The sequence below is a fragment of the Lissotriton helveticus genome, chromosome 1_1, assembly GCF_964261635.1.
Source record: "Lissotriton helveticus chromosome 1_1, aLisHel1.1, whole genome shotgun sequence".
In the NCBI taxonomy this organism is placed as follows: domain Eukaryota; kingdom Metazoa; phylum Chordata; class Amphibia; order Caudata; family Salamandridae; genus Lissotriton; species Lissotriton helveticus.
The window spans coordinates 16,292,059-16,304,091 of record NC_136057.1 but is presented as its reverse complement, the minus strand read 5'-3'; the positions used below and the strand labels follow the sequence as shown (position 1 = coordinate 16,304,091).

General features: G+C 47.5%; 1 protein-coding gene across 2 annotated transcripts in view; it reads left to right on the top strand.

Moving 5' to 3' along the window:
* LOC144810789 (glutathione S-transferase P 1-like) overlaps nt 1-11,431 on the top strand; it is a 40,270-nt gene extending 28,839 nt beyond the window's left edge. For both annotated transcript variants that reach the window (XM_078673823.1, XM_078673816.1), the window contains 2 exons: nt 10,637-10,744; nt 10,826-11,431. In XM_078673823.1, coding sequence (XP_078529949.1) covers nt 10,637-10,744; nt 10,826-11,014 — 297 coding nt within the window. In that variant the 3' untranslated portion in view covers nt 11,015-11,431. The remainder of the gene's footprint in view (nt 1-10,636; nt 10,745-10,825) is intronic.
* Nucleotides 11,432-12,033: the final 602 nt, after the last annotated feature.

The window sequence follows — 12,033 nt, the reverse complement described above, 5'->3', positions numbered from 1 at the left end:
TCGTGTTGGCGGGCCACTTGTGTGAGGGGGGCCATGTAGACGTTGAACAGCGTCGGGCTGAGGGATGAGCCCTGGGGGACGCCGCAGATGATGTCGGTGGCCTCAGATCGGAAGGGTGGGAGGTGGACGCTCTGCGTTCTGCCGGAGATGAAGGATGTGGTCCAGTCAAGGGCCTTCTCTTGGATTCCGGCTTCTAGGAGGCGTGTCTTTAGAGTGCGATGGCAGACCGTGTCAAAGGCGGTGGACAGGTCCAGGAGGATGAGGGCTGATGTTTCGCCGTTGTCTAATTGGCGCCTGATGTCGTCTGTGTCGGTGATGAGGGCTGTCTCCGTGCTGTGTTTTCATCTGAACCCGGACTGGGACGGATCCAAGATGTTGTTGTCTTCCAGGTGGCGGGCCAGTTGCATGTTGATGATTTTCTCGCTGACCTTCACTGGGAGCGGGAGCAGGGAGATGGGCCAGAAGTTCTTGAGGGCCTTGGGGTCCGCCTTGGGCTTCTTGAGGAGGGCGTTGATTTCGGCGTGTTTCCAGCTTTCCGTGAATGTAGCTGTTTTGAAGGAGTATGGAGTATGGAGGATGTACATAAGTTCAATCAAATATGTTTGTGTGTTGATGACCTTCCGTAGTTGGGGTGAGATGGTAGCATTCTGCTTTGTTGAATACGTGGTGTGGGCATGGGTCTGACGGAGAGCCTGAGTGGATGGAGTTCATGACCTTGCGTGTCTCGTTGACGTGGGACCAGGAGGTCAGGCGGTTGGCTCTGGTGGTGTTCACAGGCGACGTGGGGTCTGGCGTAGTCGTGGTGGTCATGGTCACATTTCTTGTGAGGGCGGTATGTCATTGGTGTTGGCGCTGGCGTCGGAGAGTTCCTTTACGATGTTGAATAGCTCTTTCTGTCGTGTGCGTTGTTATCCAAGCGGTCTTTGAAGGAGGATCTCTTGGCTAATCTGATAAGGTGGTGATATCTGCGGGTGGCATCCTTGTGGGCTGCATGGTTGTCCGGTGTGCGTTCGTGGAGCCATATCTTCTCCAGTTTCCGGCATGCGCGTTTGGAGGTATGCAGCTCGTCGCTGTACCAGGTGGCTTTCTTGCTGGCGTGGTTGTTGGAGGGTTTCTTGAGTGGGGTGAGGGTGTTGGCGCAGTCGTTGATCCACTGTCTAAGGTTGCGAGCTGTGGTGTCTGGGTTGGTGGGGTCGGTGCGTGGGTTTTGGAAGTGGGTGGTGATCAGCTGGTCTTCGGTGACTTTGCTCCAGCAGCGGCGAGGTAGCTGTTGGGTGCGGTGGTGCTTGGTTGGTTTATTCATTGTGAAATGGATGTAGCAGTGGTCGGTCCAGTGGAGTTCGGTGGTGTGGTCAAAGGCGACATGGGTGCCTGTGGAGAAGACGGGGGCGGGGTCCAGCGTGTGGCCAGTGGCGTGAGTGGGTGGTTGTTGTGACGAGTTGTCTGAGGCCGAGGTTGACGAGGTTGTCGGTCAGGGTGGCGGAATTGACGTTGTCGTTGTTCTCGAGGTGGAAATTCAGGTCCCCGAGGAGGATGTAGTCCGAGGAGGTGAGTTTGTGGGTGCTGGCGAGGTCAGCGATGGGGTTGCTGAATTGAGCTCGTGGTCCGGGGGGGTATGTAGATGAGTGTTCCTCTGAGGGTGGTGTTGGGGTCGGTGTGGATCCGGAAGTACAGGTGTTTGGCGGTGTTGAGGGTGTCGTCTGCATGGGTGGCGACCTTGAGGGTAGACTTGTGGACGATGGCTATTCCTCCTCCGGTTCCGTTGGTGCGATCCCTACGGGTGATCTTGTAGCTGTCCGGGATGGCTATGGCAATGTCGGGCGCCGAGGAGTCGTTCCACCAGGTCTCGGTAAGGAAGGCCATATCTGGGGCGGAGATGTCGAGCAGATCCCAGAGCTCAAAGGCGTGTTTGCATGCGGAGCGGGTGTTGAGGAGTATGCAGTGGAGGTGGTTGGGTCCAGTCCTTGGACGTTTGGTGGTTCTGTCGCTGGTGAAGCTGCTGGTGTGGCAGGAGAAAGGTCCGTGAGTACGTTTCGGGGCGGCTTGGAAAGAGGTGTGGTTTCAGCCGGTGTTGAGTGCGTGGAGGGTGCTGGCATTGTAGCGGAGTCTGGTGTTGTGGCGTTCACGGGGTCCATGGTTTCTGGCACTGGGTGCGGTCCAGGCACGTTCAGCGCGCCAGCGTTGCGCGCATCTGCTGCGCGGCCTCCATAAGAGGGGGATAGGGAGGGAGGAGCAGCTGGGAGGCAGGAACGGGTGGCCAATGGGGAGCACGGGGGCGGGGTCACAGGGGCACAGCGGCGGGAAGGAGCGGGAAACGGCAGTAAAACAGGCGGGCAGCAGGGAGCACGCCCGAGGCAGCTGGGGGCCGTGTGGTGGCATGGGGAGCGACCTGCCTGCGAGCAGGGTCAGAGCTAAGAGCCCCGTGTACATAATGTAAAGTATACACCTAAAAATAAAGCACAGCTTCTCCGCAATCAAACCACTATTACCCTCACCCATGAAGACCACCATAGACCCCCCCCCTTCATTTAGAGGGGCCTTCACTTATTGCTTTGTCATTTGTATAACTTTTCTGCTAATGTTCAGCCAAGAGCTTTTACTAAAACAAATGTGGCCTAAGGGCTAGAGCGGTCGAACTCGGAGCTGGGGAACCGGGTTCAAGTCTCAGTGAGGACACTCGGCATCCTGTGCTTCTGTCCCTAAGACCAACACAGGGTTTGGCTCAAGCGCAGCAAGGCCGAGCCTTATAACATCCAATAACACAAAAGCGCGAGTGCTGCTACAACCTTCCCAAACACTTACCAGTGCATTGAACAAAACAATGTCACGCCAACCTCTTTTTCCGTTGGATTTAATCTCAAAAGAATTTCTTTTAAATTGCCAACTTATCAAAAACACCATCAAATACAAACCGCTGATAGCTCTATATTTAAATTTCTAATGCCCAACTTTCCATTTTCTCACATTTGTACACACATACATATTTAATTGAACTTACGTGCATCCTCCGTACTCCATTCACGCAACCAGATTCACTACCTCAGTCATTCATACATTCATACTCCTACCTAACACAAGCCTGAAAAACATTCACATGTATTCACAAAACATTTACTTAATCTGACACAAAACACAAAAGGCAAAGGCCATCAAAGTAATGAATATAGCCAAATTCAAAACATTTACAACATTTATATTAGATTGGCCTAGACGCCGCGGTCTACGCGATTCGAGTCCCTCCCCGTATGGGAGCTCATCAGGACCAGAATAGCTGAAAAACATAAACATAGAGCTTTGTCATACCCATTAGTGGCCCCTATCTTTCAATGACTCCTACCTTGATCAACACACTTCACAAACAATGATATTGGTTCCCAATGCACTTCCATATGTAACAACAAGGAAGCATCTGTCACAGTCATATGAGGTCAAACTGCGAACATTATCATCGTCATTTCAAGAAAATTGAAGATTCTTACTTGGGACTTGAGTGGGAGTGGTGTGCACCCAGGGTATTGCTTATTGATCTTGGTGTGCCTTCTCTGGAAAATTGAAAGGGTCCATTAATCATGGGCATTTTGTTGAAAATATGCTTAAAAGCGGTTTCGAGGCATGTGGGTTCTAGATACCTGAATCGGTGTCTGCTTGTTTAAACACTTCTTAATTTCGAGTATGGGTTAAAACATTCAGCACCCTATTAGTAAAAACAACAATGAGCGTGCTTTAATGAGCGGCAACATTGTGTTGTTTTAACTTCCTTGTGGGGCTCGGCGTACCTGATGCGGTGTCCGCTTGTTTAAGCACTTCTTATTTTCCGGTGCGGGTTGGAACATTCGGCACCCTGTTGATACAAACAACAATGACTGTGCTTTAACCCGTTCGGTGCTGATGACGGCTCCCAGCCGTCATGAGTTACGGTGGGCGTGTGCTGATGACGGCCGGGAGCCGTCATGACCACACCCGCGATCGGAATGTGCCGCACAGGTGCAGAATTCCGGCAGCAGCCAGGAGGTTAATGAGCGGCAACATTCTGTTTTAGCTTCCTTGTGGGTCTCGGCGTGCCTGATGCGGTGTCCGCTTGTCTGAGCACTTCTTATTTTCCAGTGCGGGTTGGAACATTCGGCACCCTGTTGATACAAACAACAATGCCAGCGCTTTCAGTGAGCAGCAAGATCGCGTTGTTTCAACCTTCCTTGAGCGCTCGCATTGTCTGCTCCCTCTTGTTCTGACTTGCTCGCTCTAAGACTCACTAGGACGCTTACCTTTGGTTGAGTCAATCCGGTCCACTAGCAGTGGAGTCTGAGTTGCTCGTTACGGATAGAATTAGTTTCCGTCCCCGCGCATCGACATCGGCTTAATACGTCAGACCTAGGACGTGCCGGTCCCTCAGGATTCTGGGAAATGTAGTCAATAGATGTTGATTGGTTGGTTCGATGTCATCCCTAATCCCGCCGCTGCAAAAACAAACGCACCAAGATGTCAAAGTGCATCTGTTTGCTTCCTTCGTTTGTTAGCAGCCTGAGCAAAATGAACCCTCAACATTTTATTTTTTATTTTTTGTTGGGGGGGATGGATGGGAGGACTCAGCCCTTGATCTTATAAAACTGAGATCTTTAAAGGAAAAATGGTTTGGCAGTTCTTTATTGACACGTGCCCATACAGCAAGGGAAGGGGGCAACTGCATTACGTCTAGTGGATGGCGAGCGTACAGAGGAGTCTTAAAGTTTATAAATCTGAGAGCTCATTTAACCCTTTCAATGCTGTGTTGAATTTTATAATAAGCATAGCTTCTCTTCTTAGTAATTTTGTATCTAACAGCTAGATTCATCAAAGTCCCGTTTTGCGAGTCTGTAATAGTGATTCATAAGGAATCGCTGTTAAGGACTTGCAAAACGGAATTCGTGTAGGAATTGCAAAAAATATTGCGATTCCTACATCTTCCTTATTTGCGATTAGCAAATTGCTAATCGCAAATAAGGAATAACTCCCCATTCATTCCTATGGGCCCAAAGGCCCATAGGAATGCAGCAAATGCCGCATTTATGATGGCCCTCGATTGGAGGTAGTCCCATGTGGTCCCTGAGGGTGAACCCTTTTGGTTTAGGTAAAGCTGCTCGCACTATCTGAATTGCGATGCTTCCGTCCTTTTTTAATGCAAACAGCGGAGGGTCAGTCAATGTAATGTAAATGTAAATGTCAAGGTATTTGTAGAGTGCACTGCCACCAAGCGGTTTCCTGGCGCTATTACTCATACCGCTGTAGAACCCTTCCTGGCTTTCCCTGTGAAGTGTCCACTCCTGGGCACCCCCAGGTTGAAGCCAGGCATCCTAGTGCTGTTGGGGCCGGTGTGGAGGTTAAGCAAGCTATTGCCCAGAGTTGCAGCATGGGGCCCATGATTAGAATAGGCACTGAGGCGAGAATTATCAGGTCCGAGGAAATCAAGCCCAAGACCCGCCGAGGTAGGAATTGAACACTGGTCCCGGGCCAGAACTCTGCATCAGGGTCTGCCGCTCTAACCATTGAGCCACACTTGTCTAGATATTTCACCAGATGCCAATTTTGGTGGATTATCTTCTTCAACCAGTTTGACTTAGGACAGAAGGTTGATACACAGACGATCCTTTCAGTTGTTGATTTGGCATTTCTCTCTAGTAGACTGTCGCGTGGTGTTCACCACTCTCTCTTCATTGCTTTTTTGAGGAGCTTCTTCGGGTATCCACGGATAAGAGGTTTAGCATTTAAATTGTTTGATGGGATAAGTATTCATCCTTGAATGAACAATTCCGTCTTATCCGGAGGAATTGCCTGAAGGGCAGGTTCTCTTTGAGGCTTCTCGGGTGACTGCTAGTGAAATGGAGAGCTTTATTCCCATCTGTTTTTTTCTTGTATAATGTTGTCGCAAGCTTTCCTTCTGTTACATACACTTCGACGTCCAAGAGTGCCATTTTTTGGTTAGAATGATTCATGCGGGTAACATCCTTTACAACGTAACTGGTACAACGCGGCACCGTTACGACGCAGCTTTAACAACGAAAGTCGTTACAACGACCTTCGCTGGAGTGCGCTCTAGGATAGGGGATAGTTTAATTTACTATCCAACACCTTCCCTACTATCCACGGGGACTGGTGTTGGAATAGTAAATTAAAGTATTCACTATTAGCGCCCCCCCCAACGAAAGTCGTTGTAACGACTTGCGTTGTTAAAACTGCGTCGTAAAGGGACGCGTTGTAATGGTACGCGTTGTACCGTCATACATCCATTCATGCTCAGCTTGATATCAGATGTTTTATTGTTTAGTCAATCGTGGAAGGCGTGTAGTTGTTCTTCATCTCCTGTCCATACCATAATAATATCATCGATATACTTGACCCAACTTCCAATCCACTGTGAAAAGGGGTTGTTATTATACACAAATTTGTCCTCATATTTTGACATAAAGAGAACCGCTAGCTCTGGGGCGACTAGACACGCCTACTCCCTTTACCTGACAGAAGAATTCATCTTTCAAATTAAAGTAATTCTTTTTCAAGGCGAAGCTTGCCAGCTCCATGATCAGTTCTGTCGAAATTTTGATTGGTTTTGGTCTAGTTTCCAGGAATGAGGCTAAAACCACCAAATCTTCATCCTGGGGAATCTGGGTGTAGAGCGATACCACATCCATAGTCACTAAATAGTGTTTGCTTTCCTAAAAATCCATTTTTTCAAGTTTATCAAGAAAATCAGTGGTGTCCTGTATATATGATTTAACTTCCACCATAAATGTGGCCACCCTAATATAAATGTTTTGGATTTGGCTAAATTCATTCCTTTGATGGCCTTTGCCTTTTGTGTTTCATGTCAGACTAAGTATATGTTTTGTGAATACAAGTGAATGTTTTTCAGGCTTGTGTTAGGTAGGAGTATGAATGTATGGATGACTGAGGTAGTGAATCTGGTTGCGTGAATGGAGTACGGAGGATGCACGTAAGTTCAATCAAATGTGTGTGTGTGCAAATGTGAGGAAAATAGAAAGTTGGGCATTAGAAATGTAAATATAGAGCTAAAGGCTGTTTGTATTTGATGGTGTTTTTGATAATTTGTCAATTTAAAAGAAATTCTTTTGAGATTAAATCCAACAGAAAAAGAGGTTGGCGTGACATTGTTTGGTTCAATGCACTGGTAAGTGTTTGGGAAGGACTGGCGCTGGCGCTTTTCTGTTACTTGATCCTGTGATCCTGGGCACATCACTTCATCTCCCCGTGCCGTCTGTAAGGCAGCTGGTGCTCATGTAAAGCTCGGGGGCCTCCGTGTCGAGTTTGCGCTATAAAACTGCAACAAACCTTTAACCCCTTGGGCGCGGCCACGATTCTGCGCCTGTGTTCATGACGGCCCCCATCCGTCATCAGCACTGAAGGGGTTAATAGTTTCAGGGCAGACTCCGAGCAGCCTTTGATAGGCTTACATTTAACTTTAGAGCAGTATTAATGAGTAATGTTTAAGTGAACCCAAAAATAGGTCCCAAACCATCTGCAGAGGATAGACTGGAAGTCACTTTAACCATAATGCAACAGCCAATCGGGCGTCGAGTATCGCCTCCATCAGGTCCTGGCATCTTTCAAGCAAAGAATCGTTCCGTTTCTAGGAGTGTCCGCTCCAGGAAAGGCCAGGGTTTATCTTGTAAGCGGACCTAGGGGCATATTACCAACAACTAGCGATAATTTTTGTCTCTAACTTGTTTAGAGACAAAAATTATCGCCGCACATCGGCGATTTTTATCGCAGATAAACCTTGCTATTAGCAAGGTTTATCGCAAATGCGATAAAAAACGGCCGCAATGCATGAATATCGCTGAAAAGTCAGCGATATTCATGCATTATCGAGCAAATGCTCTTAGCCATGTTATCCACCTCCCATTGGATAACATGGTGAAGAACTGCTCAGGGCAGGTGTTAGCTTTTGGAGATATTCGCGCTTAGCGCGAATATCTCCAAGTTGGTAATAGGAGATAGCGATGTTAGCGACTGTTTCCAGTCGCTAACATCTTGGCACGCCCACTTTGCATGTCATTAGTGATAAATATCACTGACATGCAAAGCGGGGCCCAAGATGGTCGCTATCTCCTATTAGCTGTCACTAACTGGTGTTAGCGACAGCTAGGTAATAGGGAGATAATTTTATCTCCGCTTTCTTGGCTTTTAAAGCCAAAAAAGCGGAGATAAACCCCTTGATAATATACCCCCTAGTCCCAAACTGTAGTTAAAAGCCTGTGTGGCAGAGAGTGGCAGGCATGTGGACGGGACAGACCACGGTAACCTTGGTGTAACTGGTAAACGGAATCACTGTTACCACTTGCTCCTGGCCGTCAAACGTGCCAATGCTTGTTCTTATTATAGATGTATTAACGTAAATGTAGGGTAACCTTACCATGGATGAACTGACCGGAATTGTCCGGTCACAATTCATCTTGCAAAAAACAATTGATGGACGGAATGCTGGAAAATGCAAACATTCACCCCCAATCACAAGGATCCGTGTTAAATCCATCATTCTTTTGCTCACCACCCCAACCCAGCTAAGACCTGGCCATATGCAAATCAGTCTGACCCTGTGCCTCATGGGAACAATCCAGCCCGAACTGCCAAGCCATGCCTTCTCTGGACCGGAAACAAGCTTCCGAGGACCGGTTTCAGGGCATCATCCCTCATCAGCCAGGATAGCTGGACTCCAGTGGTTTGGTGAGCGCAGGACCCACATCTGGGCATACCCCCCCCCCCCCCCCTCAGGGTGACGAATGCAAAAGAAACAATTGATGGACGGAATGACATACGGTTTTAGGATGCTTGTTTTTGGGGTCAGCCTGCCACTGACTTCACAGTAGTCATGTTGTTACAATACCTTTATGGCACAGTACAAGAGCACACACACAGTCTGCAGATCTGATCATTATTTCAGTAAAATCTGCAGGGCTGCGTTGTCTCCTCATCCTTCTGAAGTTTGAGATCATCTGCAAGATCTGATCCTTTCATTAAGGCATCCAGGGCTGATCATGTTACGCAGAGGGTTATGACGATCTTCACAGTGACGTATCAGTCCTTTAAAGGGTGCTCTCAGACTACTTCATATTTAAAGTTTCTTTTTCTTCCATATTTGTTTTCTTTTTCTAGAACATGCGCCATCCGTAACCTATTTCTGCAGGCTAATGTGCCTGTTAGATTGATTTGTTACTTTGTGGTCACAGAAACGGATCCTGGTGGGGACTACTCGGCCTTTCATCCAGATCGATACATGTATTGCCTTTGTGTTGGGCAGTTGGGCCACCCATTAAAGCCAAAACAGCTGAATGAAAATTATAGCGCTTATATACCAATGGTGCATGATTATTTACAACAGTATAAATTGATTCAATAAGTCATTGCTGCTCTCTGGCTGGGGTCTTTATAGAAGCCTGTCATTTTATGTTACTTTTTACAATTGTTTTTGCTCTGCACCAAAAAAGAAGCAACTCTGGTTGGCCTTGGGCTGCATTCCGCTAGAACAGTGATTGAGCTCTAGCAGGAAAAACAAAGGTGCATATTATCAAGGGGGTTTATCTCCGCTTTTTTGGCTTTAAAAGCCAAGAAAGCGGAGATAAAAGTATCTCACTATTACCTAGCTGTCGCTAACACCAGTTAGCGACAGCTAATAGGAGATAGCGACCATCTTGGGTCCCACTTTGCATGTCAGTGATATTTATCACTAATGACATGCAAAGTGGGCGTGCCAAGATGTTAGAGACTGGAAACAGTCGCTAACATCGCTATCTCCTATTACCAACTTATGGAGATATTTGCGCTAAGCGCGAATATCTCCAAAAGCTAACACCTGCCCTGAGCAGTTCTTAGCCATGCTATCCAATGGGAGGTGGATAACATGGCTAAGAGCATTAGCTCGGTAATGCATGAATCTCGCTCACTTTTCAGCGATATTCATGCATTGCGGCCGATTTTTATCGCTTAGGAGATAAACCTTGGTAATACCAAGGTTTATCTGCGATAAAAATCGCCGCAGCTCAGCGGTAAATTTTTGTCTCTAACCAAGCAATAGCGATAATTATCGCTATTGCTTGGTAATATGCCCCAAAATTGTCATTTTTTTTTCTCAATAAACCCTTCCAATGAAGCCACATTGTCTATCCTGAGCTGCATGTAACAGTTTAATCTGTCTGTGGCAAGACTTTCTGCGAGAAATCTCCTGGTAAACCTCTTCAAACAATAAATATTCAGTGACAAGTTGTGGTATGTCCATTGATTTACGACGTTTGTGTGTCAGTTTTTCAGGGCTTCCACAGTATTGGTGAATGTCATTTTAGTGCTGTTTTGAAACCAGCAAGTTAATGAAGCTAGTATTTTACTGATGCTTGTTTCTAATGAAGCTCCCACCTGTGGAGATCTATAAACAGACGCTGATTGGTGGGTTCCACTCTGGGCCCCTTGCCCACCTGCTCTTGTAAGTCTGATCAGATTGGGTGGTTGTGTTGCGTGATCTCGTTTCTTTGACGTCACTCTGAGCCTCAATCGGAAGGAATGTTGGTTTGAAGATGTTGACTGCCGTTCAACCCCAGTCTTTAAATGACCAGGGATCTTGATGACTAAGTCAGTGTTTTTCCCCCTCCCACAGGAGGATGGAAAGGCTCCATACATTGAAAACCTGCCTAAAGATCTTCAACCCTTTGAGTGTCTCCTGTCCCAGAATCACGGCGGGAAAGGGTTCATTGTTGGAAACAAGGTAAGTGGCTCGTCTCTTGTGGTGGTTGACCTCCATCTCTTCCAGGATCTTGCCTCTAACTCTGCCTTCTCTCTCCCTTAGATCTCGTACGCGGACTATGTTCTCCTGGACATCCTGCTCGCACACCTGGTGCTCGCTCCAGACTGCCTGAAGGACTTCCCCCTCCTCCACGCATACGTTGAGCGCCTCTCTGCACGACCCAACCTCAAGGCCTTCCTGGAGTCGGATGCCCGCAAGGCGCGCCCCTTGAACGGGAATGGCAAACAGTGATCCCCAGTCAGAGATGATCACTGGTGGGGGGCTGGCCACCTCTAAAGATGCACTTCTACTGCCCATCTGCCCCTTGCACCCAACTAGAAGTAGCCTTTACTCCCAAGTGTTGGGTGACAAAGCACCCTGTAGCCGCCTGCACCTAGGCTGAGGGTTCCTTCACCAGCACTGGTCTAACCCACTCAGGTTTCAGTTCTCTAGGGACTTGCATGGAGCTCTCCAGGGGTGAGCGTTTGTGTAGGTCTTTGGGAAGCAAAGTAGTTCAGCTCTTAGTAACTTTTGTAAACTAGGACAACTAACAGATAGTCTGAGAACACATTACCTCTTAAATGTCCATCTCTGAAGGACCAAATAATGCAAATCTTTGGGAAAATGTTTTTGTACCATTGAAGGTAAATAAATGCTCTGAAATGTGAATTTTTCTTGCTTCTTCTTGGAGGGCTGGGAGATGGAAAACCAGGGAAAGGACACTACCACTCGCCTTCTTTTTGCAAGATTTTAGATACTTCTCTTTCGCAGCATGAAGCGTCCTGGCCTTTTACCCAGCACAAAGTCCCCCTCCCACCCTACAGTGTTGCTTAGGAGCTGTATGTTTGTAGTAAGTATGGGCGCAAAATTTGTTCCGCTCGCGGAATTTGCGGATTTTCTGCAATTTCGCGATCAGCGAATCTCGCAAAATTGAAGAAAAATCCACGAACTCACGAGCGGGACGGATTTTCAAAAACTGAAGTACATGCAGCACTTACAGGGTTACAGCAGGTGCCCAAGTTGAAGCTAATTTCTTTGTAACCATTTACAAAATGGTTACAAAGAAATTAACTTCAACTTGGGCACCTGCTGTGACCCTGTAAGTGCTTCCTGAGCGTCGCCTTCAGAGTTCGTTGTCTTCTTGCAACTATTCTCTGACCCTGCTCTGACCCTCGAAGCAGGGTCAGAGAATAGTTACAAGTATGGCACAATGCTCCAGACTGTCACAAAAATTAAACCACAACAGGAAGCACTTACAGATAAGGAAGCAG